General features: G+C 37.9%; 2 protein-coding genes across 2 annotated transcripts in view; one reads left to right on the top strand and one right to left on the bottom strand.

The window, feature by feature from the left end:
• The first annotated feature begins 10541 nt into the window (after positions 1-10541).
• On the top strand, positions 10542-26912 carry LOC103043460 (urotensin-2 receptor). Its single transcript, XM_007259353.3, has 2 exons — positions 10542-11760; positions 26823-26912. The coding sequence occupies exon 1, from the start codon at positions 10620-10622 to the stop codon at positions 11697-11699; it is 1080 nt and encodes a 359-aa protein (XP_007259415.3). The 5' UTR covers positions 10542-10619; the 3' UTR covers positions 11700-11760; positions 26823-26912.
• The window catches only part of uts2r2 (urotensin-2 receptor 2), a 39354-nt gene continuing 36426 nt past the window's right edge, over positions 24774-27701 (bottom strand). The window contains exon 9 of the mRNA XM_007259177.4: positions 24774-27000. Coding sequence (XP_007259239.3) covers positions 26864-27000 — 137 coding nt within the window. The 3' untranslated portion in view covers positions 24774-26863. The remainder of the gene's footprint in view (positions 27001-27701) is intronic.

Raw genomic sequence — 27701 nt, forward strand, 5'->3', positions numbered from 1 at the left:
ACAGGGTATAGCTGTTCGTTAACTTCGAAGCTCCACTGGCTTCTCCAAACAACTAAATAAAGTTAAATGCTAACGCGGTTGCTAAGTAACCCCAGCTGGCTAGCTAATAAAAATGTTAAAATGTTACTCAGGCTACTCGGTAATACTGGTTAAAGGAGAATGTTAAGCTACTTCGAGGCATTACTGCAGTTAATAACAGCCCTTTTCACTATTAAAACCCTAAGAGATAAACTTTTTTTTCAGCCATAATTCTGCTGTTCATTGCTTTGCAGCAGCACCAGCCGCTCTGTCCCGCCCCTCTCACTCAGTAACCAATAGATAAGACACAAAGCATGGGAGACTGTTAGACTATCCAATCAGAACAAAGCTAAAGGAAAACTCAAGCTGTCTTCAGAATGGCTCTCTCCTTAGCTCATTAATTTTTCACTGGAAATTATTCAATGAACATAATTGTTAAACCTGTGGTTCAAATGACAGAAAGTCATTTTACTGTAGAAAAGAACACAGGCCATCAAAAGCAGCTGGAAGACATTATTATTGGTATTATTGGTTCAAATGACATTGAAATTAAATGAAATCAATGGACACTGCTGGTGGCATGCTTTGGGAGGCAAAAGCTGGGGCCTGGAAATAACTGAACAACAAGCTACATTTGTTTGTGCTGCTGTGAGGACGCTTGGCACAACATCACTGAATTGCATTATGGGATACACTGAACATTTTTGTGTACATTATCTTAACACTACATTTGTACGCTGCATTTGAAGTGTTTCAGAGGGAAGATTTTGAACAGCATTAAAAATATTTGTAATATTTCTGTAATAGGGAGTGATTCCGAATTCAGCTTGAAAGAGTCACAGAAAATTAGGTTAAAATGAGCACATGAAATGAGTTTAAACTTGTCAATTTCAACCAAACTCTGGACCTTTTTTTCTCTTTTATAAATATAGATTTAATTTCACCCACACACATGTAGGTGTGAGTGAAACTCAAAACATTGCTGTTTTTCTCATCCAGCTCTATTTACATAGGATCTTAGTGCTACTGCTGAAGCAAACTTAAAAAAATAATTTAATCACAAAGAAAAGAAAAGAAATACAATTACAGTTGTTTTGCATCCAAGAGGGAAATTGAATTAATACACCCCAAACCTCACAATACATAAAGACCACTTTTTGCTAACACAATGAAAAATGGCTTTAGGTGAGGTCATGGGTGAAAACAGAGTCAGCACTACATCCTTCTTTGCTGAATATTATTAATGGCCTTTTGAATGTGGAACAACATCCTACCCCTAAATTCCAGCACTCTCTTTTGAGAGTAGAAAAACATTTTTTATATAAAGACAAATATAAATATTTTCTGGATCATTATTATACATTCTATATAAACAGGCCCAATAACTACAGTGTGGCAGGGTTTATTTGTACTCTATCACTCCCAAGCTCATCATTTTTGGATAGTCATTTCTTCTAATGAGCACTAAAACATCTCAGAAACAAGTAGAGGTGGTAGTCTAGTACAGTGAGATATAGTTTAAAACTGTTTCTTAGTTTGTTTTGGCGTTTGCTGAAATGACTTTGTTAAATTCTGCTCTCAGGTGAAGGGCAGGCACGTTCTTGTACTCTGTTTCTGCAGGAACTAATTTGAATAGTATGGCAGCTTTCTTTTATAACCTTCAGGTTATTTTCAACTGTATAATGGGTTTCTTGAGACATGAGAGGCGTATTCATTCGGCACAGAAATTCAAGCTCTGCCAACTAGTTATTGCAATAAATTCAAATAAAGTGTTATATCTGGCTAATTTAGCACACTCAAATATGCAATACTGTATATGTTCTCTAAAAATCAAATGCTTTTAAGCATGCTTAGTCAATCAAGGAACACACCTCTGACATTTTTAAACAGTATTATAGCAGTAAACAGCAACATGTTTGTAAAGATATAGGAGAATAAAGACATTTGGAGAGAATGAAATCTCACTCTTTTTGTGTGTTCTCTGCCCTTTGTGTTCAGTAAGGTTTATTTAAGGTCGAGTAATACAGAAAAAATATTCCTATTTGTCTTCTGGCAACCTCATGTTAAACAGGCTTGCGTGGGCTACCTGCAGAAAGGTTACTGCCACTTCACTCCATTAACTTTTCGATAAAACATCCATAGTTACCATCTTTGTGCTGCAAGCACAGATAAAAATGTGGCCTCTGGCTTGAACTCACTGCATGCAGTGAACACACACAGACACACAGTAACATACAGTGCACAGACATTGCTGTGAGGGTTAAAGGCCTGGCTCAAGGGCCCAGCACTAACAGCTTATCAAACTCATAACCCTGTCATAACCTCGGTGCTCTAACCACTGAGCCATCAGTGCCAAAAACCCTCTGAACCCTCTATTTCTCCATTATGTTTTTAACCTCTTATATTAAACCAAACTACATAGAGAGGCTCACCTCTGGTTTTTGGCTAAATTACAGTGGGAAAGTACAAGACACGCAGACAAAGGTTATATGAGGATACATCACATCTCATCTCAAGATTACAAAACATCTCTTACAACACAATATAGAGACAACATTTTACACCACTACTAAAAGATCCTTACTTACACTAAATAAACACAAATCCCAAACTAATTGTTTATGTCCTAAAGCATAATGAGAGCTCACCAATGCCACAGTATCACGTATAACCATGTGATATAATTGCATGTCAGAGGGGGTCATTTTGTAGGACATCAATATTTTCCTAGTTTAAGATATTGTGGCGGCTCTGGGTTGTGTGTGTGGCTGCCTGCAGGCATGTTTCTGTTCTCCTGTGTGCGAGGATGACAGGGGTGGGGCATCTCCCTTGGGAGGGGTTATGCAGAGAGGGTGGGCACCACTCTGGATCTGCCATCTGGGAGACACACAGCTGGGTTGGTGGCCTTTGGGCTATTTTAGCTCTGTGGGTATGGTTTTAGCTCTCCTAATCTTGTTAAAGACTGTAAGTGGGTGGCAAGCCGGTTCAATAAAGGAGCTGTTGAGCATTCAGCATGAGTCTCACGGGTCTTCCTTCCTCTTCCACGCCACAATATGTTAATTTACCAACCCAAGTAGATAAAAGAAAAAAAAGCTCCAAGCTATCAGGTGAGCAATTTAAAAAGGATACACGAGGTGGTATGAGCTCAGAATGATAGGTACGATAAGATATGAAGGTGCTGTATCCTCTTTTTATGAGTAATCATATATCACTGATACAATTACACCTTCTGTCCAGGAGTCATTGGATCAATAACATGGGGTTTTAATAAAGATAAATGTAAATAGCGTTAAAACAGCGATGTAAATTTAAATTTGCAAACATTTCTACAATACTACAATGTCCAATTCACGAAGACTGTCAGGCACTTGGGACTTTCTTCTATCACCAACCTTCAAGAGGTCACGAGTGTTGATGTTTAGAAAACAAATATAACCCCTAGCTTTCTCCTTCACACCGATCCTAGGTCAGAAGTCACAGCTGTGGAAATTAAAAAAGCTCTACAGCCCCAAATAAAGGAAAATAAAATACAAACCACACTTCCCTACGCTGAGTAACAATACAGCTAACTACAAAAATAAATAAAATAAAAAGAAAAAATTTAACTACCTCCCTGACCAACAACCAAAATAGATCAGATGCAGCCACACCCTCTACACTATGGAAATTAAACAGAACAGTAGAGGTGCATATTTCTTACCTGTCTGAAATATGCCTAAAATATGCCTTTTATTAATCTTATTAGTTAAACTCTTTGTGTAAAATACCTAAACACAAAGCACACTCAAATACTCACTGTAAAACTACATTAATCAAAGTTTGAGAAAGATTGAGTGCACATAAAATACACAGACTAAGTAGTCCCAACATAACCATATATTTTTCTTTCAATCTAAAACACCGTATCAAAAAGCTGTGTGGTCCGGGACTAGGCTTAATCATCTGTGGAAGCCATCTTGGATCCTGAATTTTAAATACTGGCTCCTCCCCCAATTACTCAGGTAAAGACTCCAGGCCAACTGGACAGCTGGAATCCACCTGATTAGAGCAAGTAAGTGGGTTTACCTGTAAAAAGGGCAAAAAAAAGAGATAGAGAGAGAGAAAGAGAGAGAGAGAGAGAAAGAGAGATAGAGAGAGAGACACACATGCAAATCCAAAAGCAAAGTGCTTGCACCTAACAAGCATACACATTGGTCATGAACACATGAACAAATACAATATTCCTTTTTTATATAAGTAGTAAGTTTTTCACATAACACTGGATATAGTTTAACACATTTTCATCACAATAGTGTATAGTTAACTAGTCTGTAACTTTTATATTATTACTTATGTAACGTCTAATACCTTAAAAAAAACACAGTTAGCTTTAGAGTTCATCCATGGTGACATACACAAGGCTAAATCCACGGGTTTTAGCCCAGGTTTTAGCCCATCTACGTTAACTGCTACAGTGGTTGCAAGGTTACCTTGTATGGTTCCTGGACTCCTGGTTTATTTCACCTTTTCGTGTACCTTCACATAAACCCAGTGTTCTACATATTCTACAGATCTCCATGCTTAGCAAGTAGATATACTATGAAACTACTTCTTCAGTCTAATAGAAAAATGATGCAAGGTTGGATCAGATATCTTCTCACCTTCTGGACTTCTGGTACAGCAGCGATGATCATCTCATACCTCTGGCCATCATAGGGGTGCATGCGTACTTTAAAGCAAATGATGCTGCCATAAGGGAGCTTTCACATAGGGGAGGCATTTCTGAGCCACTGGCCCAAACTAGCAGCTGAAATAGGCAATTCACAAAGCTATTCTTCAGAACATATAGAAAGAACCTCTCGGTGCACTTTGGGTTCAGAAGTGCAGATGCTGTTGACGAAACCCATTTCAAAGCAGTTTTTACCTTTTCATTCAACTTTCCTTTTCATGTCATCAAACATTTCTTTGTTCTTCTGCTTTTTACTTTCTTCAGTTTTGCCTTTCCAGTAGAGTATATTTTCATTTTTACTGAACTTGATGTGTCTTCATATTCATAAGTTTATTTCAGCTTCTGCAATGCATGGAGATTTAGGGAGGGCTGCCCTCTGGTCATTAAAGATGCCTTTGTTCTCAGCAGTCCATTTTTTTGCTCTGCTTAACAATATATGTTGCTTCAGAAGGGTAGCTATACCATAAATTCTTATAATGGGGATTTAATTGTTTTCAACACTCTTAAAAAATAAAGGGTTCAGAAGACCCATGATTGGTTTTATGAAGAAACATTTTTGTAAAAGAGATGTAAGTGTAAAAGAAAATCTGTATGTCTGCTCTGCCTAGTTTAAATTTCTTTTTTTCTCTTTAATCAAGTAAGCCTATAAGAAATGCTTCTCCAGTTTTGTTCTGTTTTCCCCACTAACAAGTCTAATCTAAAAAAGATTCACACTTTTCTTAACATACTACTTAGTAGATCCTATTTTAACTTTACCTGAGTAGTCATATCATCATATTATTTATGAATTTCACCATTAAGTATTATTCTTGCTTTAAAACTCACATATACTGTGCAGGGTTTCTCAAAAGTAAGAAAACTTCTAAAATGAATAAATCTAAAATAAAAACTGTCAGACAGTGATCCAATTTCAGCCATAACAGGTTTCTTCCTTCTGCCACAGCTTGTGTCTAAAATTGGATCAATGTCTGGCGAACCATTTCCGTTTCAGTTAGGGTGAATTAAGAGTAATTGGGACATAAGGTCAGATGGGACAGTCTGGCTATACAAGGTTTATTTTCTTGTGTGAACGTAAAAAAATATTTTTGCTGAGCTCTAGCTGTATGTTAAACCACAAAAATCAAAACAAGCACGTTAAGTATCAAAGAAATTAAGCATTAATTAAATAAAAAAATGATTTTTTTAAATCAAATAAATAAAATCATCCTAAATTCACCTCAGGTGTTTTTTTTTTGTTTGTTTTTTTACAAAGTTTAATTTACTTAATACGGACATTTCATGAATTGATCAAAAATATTTCAAAAGATTAAAAAAAAAAATTGCCAATAAAAGTAGTAAACACGGCTTCTTTAATTAATCAACTTCTCTGCTAATTCTAATGAACGTTCGTTTTATAAAACATAAAAATCTAGTCCTTCGATGTAGAATGTGCAAGGGTGCCACAATATGAAGTTAGGCTCTGTCAGACGAATCAAACTTTCAAGCTTTTCTGTGACTCGTCAAACACTGAACGATCACTCATCCATCATAAGTATCTCTAAATAACTGTCTGAAGATGAAATGAAATTGCCCACAAGGCAGGAGAGTTCCTGAAGTACCGAATGTTATTAAAAATGGGCTGTTATGATCTTTGGTGGTAATATTTCTGTTCTGTGTCTGATTCTTCAGTTTTTTTTGTATGTGTGTGTGTGATTTCTTAGGTGTTTCTATAGCTGCAGGCCCAGACACATCCATAGATAGCTGTTTCAGGCTCTTCTTTTAGATCATCATCCTATCCAGACCAACCAGGCTCTGTGTTATTCTGTCACTATCTTTTCCTTCAGAGTTATTCTGTGTGTTCTGTTTGAGGTTAAATTAATTGTATTATTAGCAGTTGTTTGTGTTATTATATTATACACTTACCCCTTAAGGCTGCTTCTCTTGCTGATTAATGAATCTAATTTATTAACTTTTTTCTGTGCGCCATGTTTAAACTGGTAGAGTATCTGATGAGAAAGATCAAACTGTAGACCAGGTCATAACTATGACTGTTCAGAGGAACTGTGGAGGTCAATGTGAGACCAATGTCATGAAAAAACATAAAATGAACTGTTAATGTACACTTTTATAGTTTATATAGTATAGTCACTTAAATAGTTTAAACATAAATATCAGGCTGAGTTCAAACGGTGCACACACACATGCACATTGAGTAAGAGCAGAGTTGTGAAGGTTCAGTTAGCAGGGTAAGAGCACGGTTTTGCTCAAAATATTGCAATGCACACAACATTATGGGTGACATAGCAGAGTTCAAAAGAGGACAAATCTGATTTTGCTGTTTATAGGTATATGTTAGAGTAAAATGAGCATTGTTGCTTTAGTCTATAAACTAGGACAATACTTCTCCCAAATTCCAAACAAAAATAGTCATTTAGAGCATTTATTTGCAGAAAATGAGAAATGGCTGAAATAACAAAAAACAGAGCTTTTAGACCTAAAATAATGCAAAGAAAACAAGTTCATATTCATAAAGTTTTATGAGTTCAGAAATCAATATTTGGTGGAATAACCCTGTTTTTTTATCACAGTTTTAATGCATCTTGGCATGTTCTCCTCCATCAGTCTTACACACTGCTTTTGGATAACTTTATCCCACTCCTGGTGAAAATATTTAAGCAGCTCAGCTTGGTTTGTTGGGTTGTGATCATCCATCTTCCTCTTGATTATATTCCAGATGTTTTCAAGTTGGTAAAATTAAAGAAACTCATCATTTTTAAGTGGTCTCATTTTTTTCCAGAGCTTTATATATATACTGTATATGCACTACCAATATAAGGCACACCCTACAAAACCTATTTCATTGAAATGACTCAGATTAGTGCAGTCAGTATAACATAATTGAAATCACATAAACTCAATGAACTCAAAACCTGCACGCAAATTAAGTGAACGTGTATATTAACTGTTCATTTTTGAGTTAGGTTGACTCAATCGGCTTACGTTTCTGTAGGATTTATGTTACAATAACACAATTACTTCAATAATTAGAGCAGTTCTATTTTACAGTATAGCTTCATATGAAAAGTGCATATACATCCAATAATACTCATTCAGCATCAGAATTATCAGTATTTTAAAACTGTCATATAATCCATGGACTGTCCTAAAAAAAACAGTTTATAAGCAATTTTGCTTCTGACAACAATCTTTCACTCTAGATTGGATTTATCATCCAGCTCAGCATTTTGTAGATACAGCTTTTTTCTTCAATACCTGCTGTCCTGCTCATTTTCAGCCAATATTTTTAAACTCATTGGCATTGATTTCTCTACTTTGTGCACCAAGGCTGAACTCAGAGAAGCCATAGATTAACAATATCAGCAATCACAGAGCCCGTGAGCTACATTCACTTCAATCAATAGCACTTGTTGCAGGCTGGAATTCATTCATACAGAGATGCGGTATAAGGCGGCTGTACAGGCGGATCAGGAGGGACTAGAAAGGCGCGGTGTGAGTCCCTGGCCGTGTTATTGTATTCCCCTTGAGGACGCAGCAACAAAGTGAACACTTGGCGCGCGCACGTGGGAACGCGCGTGCATACACGTGTGCGCGCGCATATGCACAACATTCACACACATACAGTGCACCTGTTGTGTTGGCGCTGTACTGTACTCAGCAGGCTGGATTTTAATGTGACGTAAAAAGTAGTCCTACAGATTTTCAGCCTGAAATTAAAGATAGTTTTGCATAATACAGGTATATTTTCATTTTTGTTATCCAAAAGCAAGTGTGTAAGGAGAAGGAGAACATGCCAAGATGCATGAGAACTGTGATTAAAAACCAGGGTAATTCCACCAAACACTGATTTCTGAGCTCTTACAACTTTATGAATATGAAATTGTTTTCTTTGCATTATTTGAGGTCTGAAAGCTCTGCATCTTTTTTGATGCATCTTTTTTGCAAATAAATCTTCTCTTAAAATGACAATACTTTGTATATATATTTATAGAATAAAACAACAATGTTCATTTTACCTATAAATAGCAAAATCAGAGAAACTGATTCAGAAACTGAAGTGGTCTCTTTTTTTTTCCAGAGCTGTAGATATGATGTGCGTAGCAACGCGACACAATAAATATAAAGAAACAGTAGTAACGCACTTTTCTATGCGACTTGGTTTAAATTTTAAAATAAAACAAAAACCTTAAATTTGAGTTTGATGGGGCCTTGTACAAAGAATATGTCACAATATGTGATTATATTACATATAGGCTAATATTACGCTGAGGTTTTATTCATTTTGTTTAATTATTCAGGCTAATGTACTGTAGTCTGCTCGTACGTAAAAGAGCGCCACAGAGCAACATCAAAACTTATTACTTTGGTGCTTATAACGTTCTCTCAACATTAAACAAAACTTTGTTTAAAAACATAGTGTTTTTAATTATCAGGACAATAACAATGCAATGATTGATTTTTTTGAAAGTTGTCAAAGGGTTTTGTTTTATGTTTGCTGGGGAAATGTACAGTACCAGTTTCTTCTAATGTAATGTGGAATTATTTTGTAAACTAAACAAGTGTTAAACAAACTAGAATATGTTTTATACATAAGATTCTTCTAATTAGCCACATTTATCTTTGAGGACAGATCTGCATACTCTTGGTATTTTAATCTCAGTGTCTTCATGAGGGAGAGTCACCTGGAATACTTTTCTCGGCATCTTGAATGAGTTCCTGGAGGTGCTGAACGAAAGTTGCTGCTTTTCCTTCACGCTGTGAAGCTCCAGCCCATCCCAAATCACAAAATCATCATCTCAGTTGATCAGGTTTAGGTCAGGGGATTGTGGAGGCCAAACATTTTTTTGGATATTTACTACCTAATGTATCCATATGTCACTTATTTTTTTCCTTTTCTTTAATATTAATCTACAATGTACTACAATGTAGAAATATATTATTTAAATAAATGAATAAATAAAGAAAAACATCAGATGAGAAAGAACCAGTCTAAAGTTTTGACTGATACTGTAAATTTAATAGAATCTAACTTAATCTCTTTATATACGCTATAGCATCTGTATATAGCGTTTTATGTGTTTTTAATCATTTTAAGGGGATGCAAAAACGGAATGTAAGGAGTTTTAAAGCTGTAAAAAAACGCAATACTGTAACGTTTTCAAGAGTAGTCAGTCATTTTGTTTGTAACTATTTGTTAAATTCGAGAAAACGTGAATTAGAAAAAAACACTTTTTTTGCGCGTTTCAGCGATAATGACAATGCGATTCAGAGACAAACAATAAACAAAACAAAACAGTAATATCTCAAATCCCTCAAGATCTTGAGGTCTGATGCTTGGTGTACAGCTGGTACAGATCCAGATCTTTGTATCTATTTATAGTACACCGGGTTGGGGCGCTTTTTATAGCCTATCAGTCCGCGCGTAAAATAGGTGCCGCCGCCGGACGAGCAGGCAGCCTGTTTTTAACGCAAAGTGAGGAGGAAGGAAAATAAAGCCAAGGAAATGTCCAAACGCACACACGGATTATTTTCATGCTGTGTGCTGTGTGTTTTTATTGTGTTTTTTTGTCAGGGACTTCCTGCAGCGCGTGCAGCGAGCGTCGGCGCACCACGAAGACTGGAGATAGGGTATTAAAACAGCCCACAGAAGCGGTACACACCGGGAGAGCGTGTTTTTGTTTTTGGCCTGTTTTAAACTTTTCGCTTTTGTGCTGACCGCTCCGATTCCGGTCACGCTGACGTCATGTGTCTCACAGACAGAGTCGGTGACGCTCGCTCGCTCTAAACGCGCGCTCGCTCTCAAGCACGCTCGCGCGCGCACCTCGCGCCCGCGAAGAGCGCATCGCAGGATAGGATAAGGGGGGCTCATCGCTCCGGCTGCATCCTCAGGAGCGCCATGAATGCGAGCCGGTCCGGCGGGGGCGCCGCGAGCTCCAGCGCGAGCTCCGTGGACGAGCTGGTGATCACCTCCACCTTCGGCACGCTGCTGTCCCTCGTGTACGTGGTCGGGGTCTCGGGCAACGTGTACACGCTGGCCGTGATGTGCCACTCCATCCGCTTCGCCACGTCCATGTACATCTCTATCATCAACCTGGCCCTGGCGGACCTGCTGTACCTCTCCACCATCCCGTTCGTGGTGTGCACCTACTTTCTCAAGGACTGGTACTTCGGGGACGTGGGCTGCCGCATCCTCCTGAGCCTGGACCTTCTCACCATGCACGCCAGCATCTTCACGCTCACGGTGATGTGCACGGAACGTTACCTGGCCGTCACCAAGCCTCTGGACACGGTCAAGCGCTCCAAGAGCTACAGGAAAGCCATGGCGTGGGGCGTGTGGCTCCTGTCCCTGCTTCTCACCCTGCCCATGATCATCATGGTCAACCAGACCACTAGAAAGGCCGCGGACGGGGGTCTCAAGCGCATGTGCGCACCCACCTGGGCGCCTCAGGCGTACAAGATCTACCTGACTGTGCTCTTCTGCACCAGCATTATGGCACCGGGGCTCATCATCGGCTACCTGTACACGCGCCTGGCCAGGACGTACCTGGATTCCCAGAGGTCCTCGGCCATCAACAAAGGCAGCAGCAACAAGCGCTCTCCAAAGCAGAAGGTGCTGATCATGATCTTCACCATCGTGCTGGTATTCTGGGCTTGCTTCCTACCCTTCTGGATCTGGCAGCTCCTGCCCCTGTACCACCAGCCCCTCAGGCTGGCCTCGCACACGCACACGTGCATCAACTACCTGGTGGCGTGTCTGACCTACAGCAACAGCTGCATCAACCCCTTCCTCTACACCTTACTGACCAAGAACTACAGGGAGTACCTCAAGAACCGCCACAAGAGCTTCTACCGCTACACGTCCTCCTTCAAGAAGCGGCCGCCCAGCTTGTACTCGTGGGGAAAGTCCGCGTCCTCCAGCAACCAGTTCGAGTTCAACTCCGAGACGCTGGTGATGGCGCAGTTGAAGCTGCAGTGAGGCGAGGACGGGCTGAAGTGATGGGACAGGGAAACACAGAGCACAGAGCAGCCGTGCTGAGGTAGGTACACTCTGTATGTACATGTATGGAAGTTCTTAATAGTTAGCTGGATAACTTGAGCCTGGGACTTAACACCCACCCACCCAACTTAAGGGTTGTGGAGAGGCTGGAGTTTGAGCTTTATTAACGATGAAGTAGTTCCTTATTTTTTCCCCAAAAGAGCATGAGAGATGTAGCTTAGCTCTCCTGAAACAAAGTTATTTAGATTGATTTAGAAGTTTAAAGAAGAAGAAGGATGGTTAGGATTTTTCCAAAATGGTATAAATGGAATCAAATAATGAGTCCTACACCTTTCTCACAGAAAACAACAGCATATAAAAAACAGTACAATACTGTCTATAGGATGCTATTCTTTAAGCGTATATTTCTTTATTACCTTTACCTAAGTGATATTTGTACCTTAATTATACTTTTTCCTACTTTTAAGAGAAATTTGGACATGAAGGATCATGTACTTTTGAGTTTGTACTGTGATAAACAAAATTGTACCTGTAGAGTACCTTTTTGTCCTACAGTGAATGATAATGGATGTGCTGCCTGATGTCTGCGACACAGTTGACCTTAAAAAAAGAAGAATTTATGCGGAAGAGCTTCATTCATGGTGTTATATGACAGAATAGATCCTATTAAAAGAATAATACACACAAATGCTCAAAAGACACAGTAGCCACAGTCGATCACTTCTATTTGTTCTTATTACCACCACTGCTAAAAGAAAATCCAAGTTAGTATATTCTCTCATAAAGCACATACAAATCATCTCACATCAGAACAATTTGACCAATTTTAGAATCTGTGCATCATTTTGGAAAATTCTGTGGATTTCTTTTTATTTGAAGTTTATAGGCTAATCAGAAGAAAATCCTGCTTCATCTATTAGCCTATGCCTCTTTGATTCCTTGACCTCATATCCACATTCACCTTCTCCTATCCATCCAAACAAATTGACACCAACACATACAGTAAAATCCTAAAGGCAAACACTGCCGTGTTCAGTGTTACAAAAGAGCTGGAGTTAAAGATATTACTCAGTAATGTGTGCCACACTACACAAACTGTTCTTTTTCAAGCTATTTAGCATAACATTGTCAATAATGTGATTTTTACTCTCTGTAGACTGAAAGCATGCAGTATTTGTGCCATAGTGTTATATGATAACACTGATAACACATCTCCTTATCATGAGAATGCTGGCATACCGGTGTTCAACCTCACACACAAGATAACACCTCCCAGCCAGTACAGTTGTGAGTGTTTACAAGTCATTCCCTGTGCTGTCTCAAGATTTTTGGCATTGTCTTGTGTATATATAAATACTCAAATCATATGTATTTTATAGAAATAATCTATAGTCAATATGCAAATAGAACTGAGGTCAAATAATCAAAAAGTACTGTCTTATTATTGGTCAGGGTATTGTGAAACCTACGGAGCCCCTGAAGGGACATGGTGTATATATTTTTTCAGGTAAAAGGAACATGGTGTAAGTTTTGTTTAGGTAAAAACAAAAAGATGAGCACCAAATACTAAGTCGTGAGGACCAGATATTATGGGGGGAGCACCAGATACTACAGTATGTGGTGAAGACCAGATTGTAAGTGGTGAGCACCAGATACTGTGTAATTGGCAACAGATACTATGTGGTGAGGACCAGATACTATGTGGGGAGGGTCAGATACAATGTAGGGAGCACCAGATATTACATGGTGAGCACCAGATGATATGTAGTGAGCCCCAGGTACTATGTAGTGAGCACTAGATGCTCCATAGTGAGTACCAGATACTGTGTAGTGAGCACCAGATACTACATGGTGAGCACCAGATGCTGTGTAGTGAGCAACAGATACTATGTAGTGAGCAAGAGATACTATGCGATCAGCACAAGATATTAAGTGGTGAGAACCAGATACTAAGTGATGAGCAATATAGACTATGTAGTGTGCCTGCTACTATGTTTCTCAGTAAACTGTGGTTTTCCTATTAGTATCTGTTGCTCACTACATAGTATCTGGTGCTCACTACATAGCACCTGAGCAACAGATACTATGTGAAAGCAAAAACACACTATATATTGTGAGCAGCAGATTCTCTATGGTGAGCAGCAGATACTGTGTCGTTAGTACCAGATACTACATGGTGAGCACCAGAGGCTATGTAGTGAGGCCAAGATACTACATGGTGTGCACCAGAATATTGTGTTGTTAGCACCAGATGCTTTGTCGTGAGCCCCAGATACTATGTACTGAGCACCAGATACTATGCGTTTAGCACAAGATATTAAGTGGTGAGCACCAGATAATAAGTGATGAGCACAAGATACTGATGTATTTTGTATTTTGTGCCAGACACTATGATTCCCAGTAAACTGTGTTTTTCCTATTAGTATCTGTTGCTCACCACACAGTACATAGTATCTGATGAGCACCACTTTCTGTACTGTACCAAAAATTACACTTCCTTGTATCTGAAAAAAATAACAACACCATGTTCTTACAGTGCCTCCTTAAAAATGATCTCTACAGGTTAAGGAAGGATAAGAAAAGAGCATTTTGTGGAAATCATTGAAGATAATGAGACTGACATTTATGAGTCACTGTTAAACTTTGTTCTCACAGTTTTCCCCTGCAAAAGTTCTTCTTTAAAACCTCAGCTTTTTTCAAAATCACTACATTCCTCAAAAATATCCCAAAAAACACAAACCAAACCAACACAACACAACCAACCAAACCCAGAATTTTAACATAAAACAGCTTTTCCTTGCCTCGAGCACCTTTAAACCAAATCTGTGTCACTAAAAATGAATCTTTGCAGCAAACTCTATACCAAATCCATCAGCAAGGAGGTCTGCTGAGCGCATGTGTGATGTGAGCAAGGTCAGCTCCTTAATCAGAGGACCAGACAGACTCGCAGACTAATTTACTGCTTTAACGGAACGGAAATGAAAAAGAAGGCAACTCAGGTCAAGCAGGCATTTGTGCTCTCTTCATTTAGTGCACAGTGCAGCACATGATGGACAACGTCTATGGCTAAAGTGAAGGAAAAAAAATGATAATAAATGATTATATAATAGAAATAAATAGCCTTTGAATTTGTCACACTGGGAAACTCTGTTTTGCGTTTGTATAGAGCAGAGACACGGTTTCAGAAAATTTAAAATTTTCTTTATTATTATTACAGGTCACACGTTGCTCCGACAGGTTGTGTACATACTGTGGCATGCAAAAGTTTAGGCACTCCTAGTCAGAACCTCTTTTAATGTGAAGAGCTAGACAAATACATAGATGACCTAAATTTAACAAACAAGGTAAAGTTGAAGATTGAAACTAAATGAAGTTAAAGCAGCAGTCCTTAAGATTTTTTCTTTTATATTAAAAGCAGTGGTGTTCCTGAGTGAGGAGATGGGTAAAATATTCTAATAAATGGCATCCATGTGCTTCTTCTACCAATTCTGCAAAGTCACCTACATTCATTTTAAAAACAGGTGTCTGGTAGGTACCGGGTCCTTGGTGCTGCCAATCCTCGTTAAAATGATGATTATTCACTCTGAAAAGAGACTGCACCACAACGTATGTTTGTACTTTTTAGCATGCTTAGTGCCATAAAAACTTACAGGCTGCCACTTTAAAGATCGAAGTTGGAAGATGTTTGTTTCATTGCAAGGATTATAAATGCAGGATATTTCTTGTTTTTGGCTTATCAACTTTAAAAAAGTTAATCAAAGTTAATTAAAAACTTAATCTTAAAATTTAAGTTGATCAATAAGAGGCAATTAAGAGCTAGTAATAAGATTAACTATTTAAAACAGATGGTTTACATTATAAACATTTAGCTGTGATTAAAATTAGTTTTATTGTGTCCCAGATGATCTTATCTGCAACAACAAAAAGCTAGATGTGCTTGCTCCCAGCTGCAGCTTGGGCCTTTTGAGGTAGCCTTTTCTGGATTCTGATATATGTTTATAGTGATGTTTTCTTTTAGAATTTTCTGGTATTTAATTGAATCAATTCTTTATTCTTCCCTCAACCTGTGAAATATTTTTGTGCCACTGGCTGCAATACAACCTCAAAAGACTGATCAACCGACCCTCATGTTTAAAAGCTGAAAAAATATTATTTTCATAATCTATACACATATGACTCCATCATTTTTGAGCGCTTGTTTTTAAAAGGCATAATGCTTGTATAGATGTTTCATTGTTAAATTGTGTGGGCTTTCTTCTGATCGCTCTTTTCAGAAGGTCATATTTGCTGCACAGTAGAACAGTGCACCACCAGTTTAGTCTGGTAAATCTTTCTGAGGGTGTTTTACTGTCAGCTGGGGTGTGATTGTGATTGTTTTTTCTCAATGTTCTTTCAATGTTTCTACTGACTCTTAGCTTGACGTGTTCCTGATAATTGTCATTTCATAATTACATTACAAACTAAATATATGATCAACTCAACCTCCTTGTATTGCTTAAGGACATTCATTATTTTAATTTTAATTAAGAGTTCTAAGCAGCTGCATAGAGGAGCCAATGAAAATTTGCATCACCTGGCCTTTTCTAACAGTGACTGTGAACAAGCCATAGCCCTAACAAGCTAATTATGGTCTGAGACCTTAGAGCTTGGTGAGAGCTCAAATCTCTTGGGTGCAGATACTTTTGCATAGTGCCCCTTGTTTTGTTTCTCACTCTGGAAATGCTTATATAAACTTATATGCTAATACTTGATTAACATATGCTTAGTTAAAACAAGGTTTAATTTATAACCCACATATACATGGCCTTGTGATGAGAGTTCAAGAGTCTAATACACTGCTATTGCCACTGCACTCAAAATCAGATATATTAATCTGCTAATTTGGGAGTAAACAAATTTAAGTTAATTTGTTGTTTTTGTTGCTTTTTAGATTATATATAATAGGTATTGTAGAGGTGTTGTGGCAATTCAGAAAGACAGGTCACCAGAATAGGGATGGGATGAAATATTGATTTTGCGATATATTGTATTGTTTTTGCTTGCATTATATTAAAAATATGTTGTGTCAAACATTTTTTTCTTCTAATTTTCTTCCCAATTTAGCTATGCCACATACTTGGCTGAACTCTCAATATCACTAGTAATGCCCTTTGATACTTTGATACATGATCCTTTGATACATGTGAAATTAGCCACCGCCTCTTTTGTAACTGCTGCTGATGCAGAATTATTGAGTAGCATCACAACGCGCTCAGTACCGATACATCAGCTCACAGACGGCGGTGCTGATGGACATAACCTTTGATTAGTGATGTGTTGAGAGAGTGCCATCCACCCACCCAGAGAGAGCAAGGCCAGTTATGTTCTCTCGGACTCCGGCTGGTGAAAGCAAGCAGCATGACTGGGATTCGAACCAGTGACCTCTTGATCATAGTGGCAGTTCCTTAGTCGTTAGACCACTTAGAGTAAAAATATCAATATTTTTTATTGAAACATAGAGACTCTAAACTCCCTATAACTCACCCCTATAACACACTAAATTTACAAATTACAAATTATTGCTCTGGCAGAAATAAATCCATAATTCCTGGTATTTGTTTATTTAGAAGTATTTTACCCTCTTCAGTTACACAGATGGCATGAAGTACTGTAGAGAAGTGACTTGTGATATATTGCTTATCGCAGAATCACAGTATCGTGATATCACTGTTATTGTGGGAAATGTATCGGGATAATATTGGAATAATATAAAAACTGGTGCACATTCAATAAATACTAAGGGAATTAAAGCATATAGTAGATTAAATCAACACAGTATTTAGTATTTAGTATATCATATTTAGATAAATACGAGTAAAAAACACACAGGATAATAGACATATATATATATATATATATATATATATATGAAGGGCATAAAAACTTTGGCAGAAAGATCTATTAAATGCTTTTATTATGAATAACAGTAGAGTGCAGTAGATAAAATAATCATTGTAAAAATGCAAGATGCAAACTACATAGGTTCTAAAATAAAGTGACCTGGTATGCCCGCATTAATGTAGCGATATGTGTATATGTAATAGGGACAGTATTTTATTGTAATTAACTTTGTTATAATCATACACAACATATTTTTATAGCATATTGTAGATATTTTTTTTTATTACAGAGATGATAATCAGTACTGTTTCATTAATGACTGTACTAAGTATGGGAGATTATATTAAAATGCAGCTTTTAAGAATCTACCAGTGATTTAGTCTGTATGCCAAAATATTGTGATAAATGTTATGTATATATTTTTTTAAATATAAAGCAAAAATATTTTTTACCACATTGCCCAACTCTACTTCTGAAAAAAACAAAGTCGGTCAGCAAACAATTACTCAGGAACAAATACAATGCTTTCTATTTATGAGAAAACTGAGAAAACATAAATTAATTCCCCATTTCAGTTGAGCCACTGATAATCCAGAGGCTGTATATCCTCCATCCATTCTGTTTTATATAGCCAAAGATGCACAACATTATTGAAAACAATGTGTGTTTGTGGTTGTTTGTAAATGTTGTTTGCATGTTAATGTTCCAAAAGTACCTATAAAATGAACTTAATGTGATTTTAGGTAAACTCTTTCTTTAACAAAATCAGTCTTCATACTGAGTTCTATTTTTCTAAATCAGAGGAGACTAGATGTCTTTCATGATAAGTTGCATCATGAAAGGCATGATTTTGATTCAGGTTGCGTATTTCATCCTTCAATAGAACCTGCTCCAGAGAGTCCCAGCTGGAGCGTGATCATGTCCCTGATCACATCCGTAACTGTGACATTTGTCACCGGCTGCTTGTCCCATGTCTCACTCTCCTTCATATGCATGGATTGGACCGAACCCCAGTGCTCGTACGTTAATGTATTCACAGAAACTAGTGCTACAGATGGATGCAGCAGTTGGTCATGGTAACATTTTCCCACCTTCCCTTCTTAACAGAAAATACACACTGCTGTCAGGTGCATGCAAAACAGGAAACACATATTGTCCAGTTCCCACTATAGAGAACGATCTAATCAGTTCTTATTTATATGTAGTATAGGGCAAACACCACACTGAATTTGAGCAGCTACAAATTCAGTAAATTGCAAAGGAATATGGATGCTATATATAAAAGAATACAGAAAACACTTCACGTGATGGTTAAATCTGGTCTGCAGACCTGCATTGATGAACAAACTGTTTTAAATGTGATTGCCTTGATTTATTTAAATAACCAGAGAACATCTGTTATGTGTATAATATACAGTATAATGGGGACTAAAAGAACTGTGCATCGCTGTCTTTTTAAAAGAAATTTCAGACTTCGTATTATGTGAAAGAATCACTGAGCAGCTGGGCTCCACAAGTCAGCTGGACAGAATCAAAAGAAGCTGTGAAAACAGCAATAGCCTTGAAGGCCTCCGTTTTGAATCACAACTCTCTGTAATGCACTTGGCGATCTCAGCAGTATAGAAGAAAAAAACACTTCAATCTGTACTGTATGTGCTTCTGTCTAGCAGTGACATGAAAAAAAGAGAGAGAGAAAAAAAACTACAGTCTCTAAAAACTACAGTCTCTATCTGCTCTTTTACTGTCTATCTGGACAGTAAAAGAGCACAAGGCTCAGTTCTGGGACTTGACTGTTCAGGCAGCCATCAAATTCAAAGCGAGTCGACACCGAGTGCAGGGTCAAAGCAGTGATATGGATTTTAGAGCAGCCCTCGGTGCTCTGCACCTCGCTGGACGTCTGCTTAAGTATCATTTATTAAAGTGGGATTAGCCTCAAAGTGGAAGATTTGAGTCAGATGTGGATATTGAGAGTATCACTTTACCTAATGGCAGTGCGGGGAAAAGACTCTCGTTAAATAAAGTCACGTACAATAATACATTACACAAGCCATACAAGAGAGAGTGCCAGTGATCAGCCACCATTTATTTAAATTTCACAGATTCGGCCTCCTTGAATTTGCTCCGAAAATCAACCATATCCTTTCTTTTCCTTATCAATGGGTTTCGCAAATAAGTGGTTTTACACAATGACTCCTCAAAGACTAGAGGGTAAACACCACTGCAGTTTACTGCCCATGAGGTGCTTCCGACTGTTTAACTCACTCATACACACTACTGCAACTCCTGTGAGGAGCATCTGTAGACTTAATTGTTGTATAATGAGAATTGTGCTACTGCTACCTTCCTATCTACACTGTACCTTAATAAAAAAAGATGACTTTGAAGAAGCATTTTGCAGAGTCAAGTCACAACATTTACATGACAACTTCCTTGATTCTACTCCCACTGGCCATACTTTACTGTCTACTTTTCACCCTGTGCACGACACTAACATGGTTGTGGGGTGTAGTGTGTGTTGTGCTATGAGTATATCAGACACAGCAGTGCTGCTGGAGTTTTTAAACACTGTGTCCACTCACTCTACGCTCTGTTAAACACTTCTTTTAGGTTGGTCATCCTCAAGTCCTTCATCAGGGATCAAAGGACACTACCCACCAAGAGTGGGGCGCTGTGTGGTCCAGCAGTCTAAGGCGCTGCCACTATGATCAGGAGATTGCTGGTTCGAATCCTGAATCCTTGTCCTCTCTGGGTGGGTAGATGGGTGTTTATTCCCCTCATCACTCCTAGGGTGATGTTGATCAGCACAATCAGCCGTCTGTGAGCTGATGTATCACAACTGAATTACTGCACTTTCCTTCAAGTGTGCTGTATCAGCAGAAGTTGGAAAAGATGCAGTGGATAACTTCACATGTATCGGAGGAGGCATGTGCTAGTCTTGATAGGGGGATATACAGCTGAGTAGCAGCTGAATAGGTGGGACAGTTGGCCTAGTTAAATTGGGAGAAAAATGGGAAACAATTAGAAATAAGTAAAAAATATATATCAGAAGTGTTTGAGCTCCATAAACTAAAATGTTCTTTAAGGAATAACAGATGATAATTCAATTGCAACATTCCAAAAACCTTTTGGGCACATTTGTCCTTCATTTTAAAAGTATAACAACACATTTTTTGTAAAAAAAAAAAACAAAAAAAAAAACTTTAAACTGACAGGTTTTACCGGTAAGTTGAAACCTGTCAGCTCAACTGTCAGTTTTTGAGATGGCACCCACCGCGGCAGACATCTTTGTGTCATCCTCCTGACACTCCTTCAAGTCTATACTTTTATGTATTAATGTTCCACATACCAGCACAAGAACTCAAGGCACAGGGAACCCCAGGGCTCTGTGCTGAGCCCCCTACTGTACACTCTCTTCACGTCTGACTGTGTGACCTACCAGAACACCAATAGCATCAAGTATGCTGATGATATACAACAGCATTCTGGTTTGTTTTGCAGTTATTGCCATAGTGAACAGAGTCCACAGGAAACTGTTGGCACTGAGCATGCTTTAATGGTGCCAGTGTGGCTAGGTATGGCCTTAGTCACCAGGGAGGCCAGTGGATGAAATTGACTAAGAAACGGGTTTGTGAAGGGAGCCTTGAGGGGAGTGGGTTTGGGACACCAGACCTCACTTTTGAGCTTTGCAAAGGTGTTGCCAGCTTAATTTAATGAAACACTATGCTTATGCCTATTTTATTTAATTATAATGCCAATTAGTGCCAATTCATATCTGGGCATACAGGGATGCACATATTTCCACACATACCTATTCACACAAGGACAGTTTTAGAGTAGAGTATTCAATTCCCCAGACACAAGGAGACTGAAAATACTCCACACAGTTAAGGACTTGAACCCAAGACCCCAGCGCTGAGAGACAAACAAGCTAACCACCAAGCCATCGTTTCACATCGTTGCAGAATTGCATCATCTTTTCATGCTTTGTTTCACTAGAGAACCAAAAGTGGTTCTTTTAAGATGTGGCTCAAAGAACCCTTTGGCATATGTACAGTATTCTTCACATCTTTGAAACTGTGCAGTTGCTGGAACAACTTAAAATCTTTAAGTTGTTTGTCTTTCTGAAGAAGAAAAATAATGGCAAATGATTGATGTCTGGCAGTCCTCACAGTCTTTCCACTCTCCACAATCACTCTATCGAACTGGCAACCAGCTGGAACATCTTTGATCACATCAGGAGTGTAATGAGATTAAGACTGATGTAAGATGGAGTTAAAAGGATTACCACCCCAGCGGAGGCACTGCGGTCGAGCTCGTGTCAGACTGCTTTATCTTATTAGACTTTCTCGCCGTAGATGCAGCTTTCTCAGTTGAAATGATGATATGTAGTGTGTCGGTAACATCAATAATATGCCTTCTTTCATAGCGTACACTGGGGCACTGCACTCTAGGCTCACTCGGTGCTGTGAACAGACGGGTTTGCATATTCATTAACTATCATCTTTCTACTGCTTTTCTCATCTCTAAGATCTTTGGCAACATAAAGTGTTACCTTTTAACTCGTCGTCGTCTTTGAGCATCCTATAAAGGAAGCGTGCCACAGTGTTTGATGGAATTCATTAAGGAATACTGTATAGAGTACAGTACATTCCTACTGAACTCTATAACTTCAAGTGAAACTTCAGTCCCTCAGCTGAGAGATCAATGAGCGGCTTAGCTTTCAGTTAAAATTAATTACAGTATCCAACAATATCCCAACTCCTCACTCCTGAGAAATCGGTAGACAGCTTAGCAGCTCTCAGTTAAAATTAATTACAATACTGTAACTTAAGGTCCTAAGGAAATGACATGGCTGTTCTCTTCAAACAGCAATTACTTGGGTAAAAAGAGCTCCTGAGACTAGACTCAGTTTCCACTGCTGCAAAAGATTGACTTATTATCAAACTTAAATGATCAATTTAACAATCATCTCATACTTATTCATATTCATCATCCCGGCAATGAATCGAATCAATGTATAATTCATTAAGTAATATTACAGACCTCTAATTAAGTCTCTTGCTGATGTAACGCAGCAGGAACGGAACATCATGTATCTCCTACCAAATGCCTGCCAAAATAAAAGCCAAACAAACACACAATGTCCTATAACTGTGCTACTATCAAAACAACATAGAACATGGCAGTCATGTGCACACCATGTCACAAAGTCTCCAATATCTCCAAAGCCCACAATACTTTATACTTCACCCAAACAAGAACCAACCAAACAAACCTTGAATGTTGATACAGTCAGTCTGTGGTCTGTATCATTGACTCACAATCAGTCAGGATTGGAAATATAACTTGCAAAAATGCAATCTGATACTGATTACCTGGTTACTTGTCTCTTTTTAAAGCTACACATTGATCGTGATAATGTAATGCTGTTACATATGATCCGTTATTACCTAACCTCTTTATTAATGATGGACTGCTGAATCACTGAAATACTGCTAGCTGCCCTATTTGGATTTCAAGTTTAGTCAGAAAGTTTAAAGCCATACTAAAAACATCAGAAAGAATTCAATAACGGAATAATAAAAGTGATAAAAAAAAACAGAAGACAGAAAGTGATAAGAGATAATAGTGTTCCATTCCTGTCAGTTCAGCAGTGTGGGAGACAAAACCGACAGAACATACAGTATAGAGGGGAACAGATCTGAGAGAAACCTCTGAATCACCTGCTGTAAATAATTCACCAAAATGATTCTCCTTCACTTCCTGACTCAGTCTTATTGGAGCATTTCTCAGAGTAAACTCTCTGGAGTTTGGACCCAGCAGCAGATGATACTCTGCTGTGCTCCGTGACTAAAAAAAACAAAGGAAATTGAAAATTCAGGGTCATAAGTTTACCTCAGCAGGACATCACACCATCACCCAGAAAGAGATTTGAGGAAAAAAAAAGAAGAAAGTAACCACTCAGAATAGAGTTCATATCTCATAAGGCATAAAGGTTTTTTCTTTCCACTTCTAATGAATAAAGATAAAAACATACAAATGTAATGGAACCATTCAGTAAATAAGTTGTGTGACTGGCTTTTAGGAACATCTTCATAATGCTAAATACCAAAACAGATTTCCCTGTGATGTAAAGACAAAATATTGCATTTTTCAGAACAATGTATAAATAAGTGTCTGTATTATGAGATTTTCTGGATTTAAACCACCATGACTTTTTCCTAACAATGTAAGTCTGTTTTTAGCAAGAATTAGCAATATATTTTATACAACTTACCTTGTGGAGCATATTTTATTCATTTTTGAAATATTAAATACATGAAAACAATAAAGGAACACACAATTATGTAGTAAAAAACAAAAAACAAAACATCTTTGGCCTCCACAATTGCCTAACCTACCATTGCTCAGCACCTCCGGAAACTCCTTCAAGATGCTGAGAAAACTATTTCAGGTGACTCTACCTCATGAAGACACTGAGAAAATACAAACCTATAATCAAAGATAAATGTGGCTACTTAAGAGTAAATAAAAAAAACATATTCTGCTTTGTTTAACACTTCTCCATTAAAACTGCTTAGAACATCATGCATAAGCATAAAAATAATTCTGCATGTGTTTTCTCATTAAAATAGCTTAGAACATCATACAAATCATTCTGCATGTGTTTTCTCATTAAAATAGCTTAGAACATCACTTTTGCAACAAAATTGACAAAATATGTTAGACTATAATATAATTAGGCTATTTAATGTCACAAATTGCCAAATACATTGGTGCAAAAATGCAAGATAATATTTATGGTCAATTAGTGTGAATAATACTTTTGTGAGTGGGGTCTCCTGCATTAAATGTAGATGTGATTTCTGCCGAAGTTATTTTTCTGTTTGCATAGACAATTATAGCCAGAGATTGCACTGTGCCCATTGCACTGTGCACTGTGACGAAGTTTGAGAACCACTGTTCTATAGCATTGCTTAAATAACCTTATATAGATCCTCTATTTCTTTATAGAGTCTAGAGAACAAATGTGTGCACAATCGTAAAAGGATACTGATGTAATTCCTTTTAGTGGCAGTAATTTGATTGACTCTCTCTGTGGAACATGATGATCCATTAAACGCCCTGAAACTTTGCTCATTAGACAGAACTACACAATTAAATCACAAGCACTGAGATCATTAAATGACATTTATTACAAAAATCATTCAGTCATTCTTTGAATAAGCAGAATTAATTTAAGATAATCATGCGCACATTTAGAAAACAGCGGCAAATGAATTCACATTCTTCTGCATGGTGTAACAGTAAAAAGCCTCAATCAGAATATTTAGCATTCATGTACTTTTACAGCAGAACAGTTCATTTGGTGCTCATGGTCGCTTCATAAGCAACACAGGGTACACTGCAGTGAGACATCACTGATGCTACTGGAACAGCAGACAGCTCAGATTTCCCAGTATAGCAGATGACACTTTGGAAAGAAGGCCACACAGTGTGAGAAATGTAAAGCTCCTCTCTTCTGTATAATCCCTGCTGCAGTGCCAGATTCCACAGTTCAACTGATCTGCAGTTTTCTGGATCATATTAACGACAAACTCAAATTTTGCCAATCTGACACATTAGAGACCTATTTAATCTCTATTCCCTTTTTAAAAAAGGTGTTGCTTGATCGTGTTAAAGGTTAAATCTTTTTGCACTGACAGCAGAAAATTGGGGTGGGGAAAAAGCTGAAAAAAAGTATATTTCTTTACCCAAGAAAATTAAAAAAGGTATTTACGAAGAGAAATCAAGAAAATAAGATGCAAACAGCCAATCAATGAGTCTAGGTGGGCAAAATACAGCCAACAGTCAGTTAAAGCTGATTAAGCTAGTTGACTCAGCCCAGTAGAGGGAATGTTTTCATTTGATGGTTTATCTGGTCTATAAGCATCATCAAACTGACCAAACTAGACCACCAGAATGACCAAGCTTAACTATACTTAACAAAACTGGTCGTCCAGCATGACCAACATGACCAGCATAGAGTGTATTTGTTCACATTTGAATTTATTTTAGCTGGTCTTCAAACATGATCAACCTGAGAAAGCCAAACAACCAACACAACCATCATGATTGTCACCCAAACATGGACCAGTATAAACAGCATGACCAAGAACGTGCAATAAAATGTATCACTTGCCTTCTTTCAGACTGCGTTTAAAGTTTTGTAATATATTGTACAGTATAGTGCCAAATGTCTTAGGGAGTCATGGATATTGCTTAAAACAAACTGCATGCTGTTTTTACCTATACAAACACAACTTAGCATTAGAATTAATGTTAGAATTAATAAACACAAATACAGTAAATTACTGATATTCGTCTGCTGACGTCTCTGTGAATAGCAGTCACTGCGCACTCTGCATGGATTTGATTTACTTTAATGAAGCATTATTTTTATTAATGCAATCTTGGAATGTACCAGTAAACACTAAATGCTGTATTTCCTGATGGAAAGCTTTGGAAATGGTTAAGCTAACCCACTAGCTGAATTTATTTGTACATCTCTAGCAAAAAGTTAGTTTTTAAGTGAGGGTTTTTTCAGTTCTTTCAGACTATTGAGTAAGTGACTTGTATGTCTCATTAAGTCTCATTAGGCATCTGGAATTCATACTGCGAACGTTTTGTTGAGCCTCGCATTGTTACTTTTATAAGAAGATATTGCAGAGTAAAAAAGAAACATATTCAGCAATAGGCTCATGCATATGCTCCTGAAAAGCTGCATCAGTAGGATACCTAGCTGCCTTTTTGTAAGCAATTTCTTTCATACCACCTGTTGGGAATACCCACTTGCACAGTCTGTCTGATTTAACTGTTACAGCTGATCCAGCTGTGACAAATAGGACCAAAAAAGAAAAAGGAACAATCAGACAGAAGAAAACCATGCAGTCAGAAAATCTACACAAGACAAACTTGTGTAAAAAGTGTGAAAGTAATTTTTCTCAATAAAAAGTCCCTTTTCCCAGTAAAAACATCATGTCTTAATTAAAAAAGAAATTAAATAACATGTACATTACTTGTAATATGAATTATTATTATTAACATTGCAATGATGCTAATTCCACAAGCAAATCAAGAAAGCCATTGCTCAAAAGCTGCAAATAAATCAGGAATCTGTGCTTCAGTACATATTCCTCACATATTTTTTGTGTTTTTTTTTTTGTTGTTTTTTCACTCCAGGGCTCCAGCAAGGTGCAAATCTCCGAAGCTGAAGAGGGACCCTACGGCAAAGTGGGGTCAGCAATCCCGTGATCGGGGTCACACGTGAAGGACACGGTGATGGCATACCGCGTGCCCCAGACAACCTTCTCCACGCGGTGGAGATTCTCCGAGCCCGAGGAGAAGAAAGACACGCGTCCTGCGGGAGAAGAAGCAGTGTGATGAACAGAGTTAGACAATGAAGAGCGGTGTTGAATATCTGGAATGAGGAAGGGAACCTAAAAATACAAAAGTTGAAACAAGACCTGCTTGGACTGAAGTCTTGCGTAGAGTCTAGCAGAGGACGTACAGTTCTGCAGTTTGTCCTTCAGATTTTATAAAAAAGGAGGGTTTTATATGTGCAATATATAAAAACGGAGATTTGAAGCTGGTATTTAAATATTTATGATGTTTGTACTATCGTATTCATGGTAGCCAACATAAAGATGATGAAAAAAAGTATTTGTGATGAGTCTGTGCACAAGAGGATGTTTCCAATGTAACTAAAGTTATTTTCACAGTTATATATTTTTTTAAATACTTCCTGCCCTACTACCCACACAAGAGCAGCAAAGGCACTAATTAGACAATGTCAGCAGGTACAGCGAGAGTTGTACTGCTGGCTAACCTGATCTGCAGCACTAAAAGGAGACACCTGCAAAAATAGCAGGACATTTATGTAAATCACCTCTGCTATGTTGGCTTATCACTGACCTTTGTAAGACAGCTACTTAGCATGAAAATGGTTTTGAATCTTATTAAGATGTAAAATGTCCATGATGTGACAGCATTAAAAGGGTGCTGAATGTCTGTGTATAATAAATAATAAAAAAAGGTGGTACACTCATTTATTTACTCAGC

Source organism: Astyanax mexicanus, chromosome 15, assembly GCF_023375975.1.
Source record: "Astyanax mexicanus isolate ESR-SI-001 chromosome 15, AstMex3_surface, whole genome shotgun sequence".
In the NCBI taxonomy this organism is placed as follows: Eukaryota; Metazoa; Chordata; class Actinopteri; order Characiformes; family Acestrorhamphidae; genus Astyanax; species Astyanax mexicanus.

Bases quoted from the DNA above. Each gene is read 5' to 3' on its own strand.
- LOC103043460 (XM_007259353.3), top strand. From the start codon at position 10,620: ATGAATGCGAGCCGGTCCGGCGGGGGCGCCGCGAGCTCCAGCGCGAGC.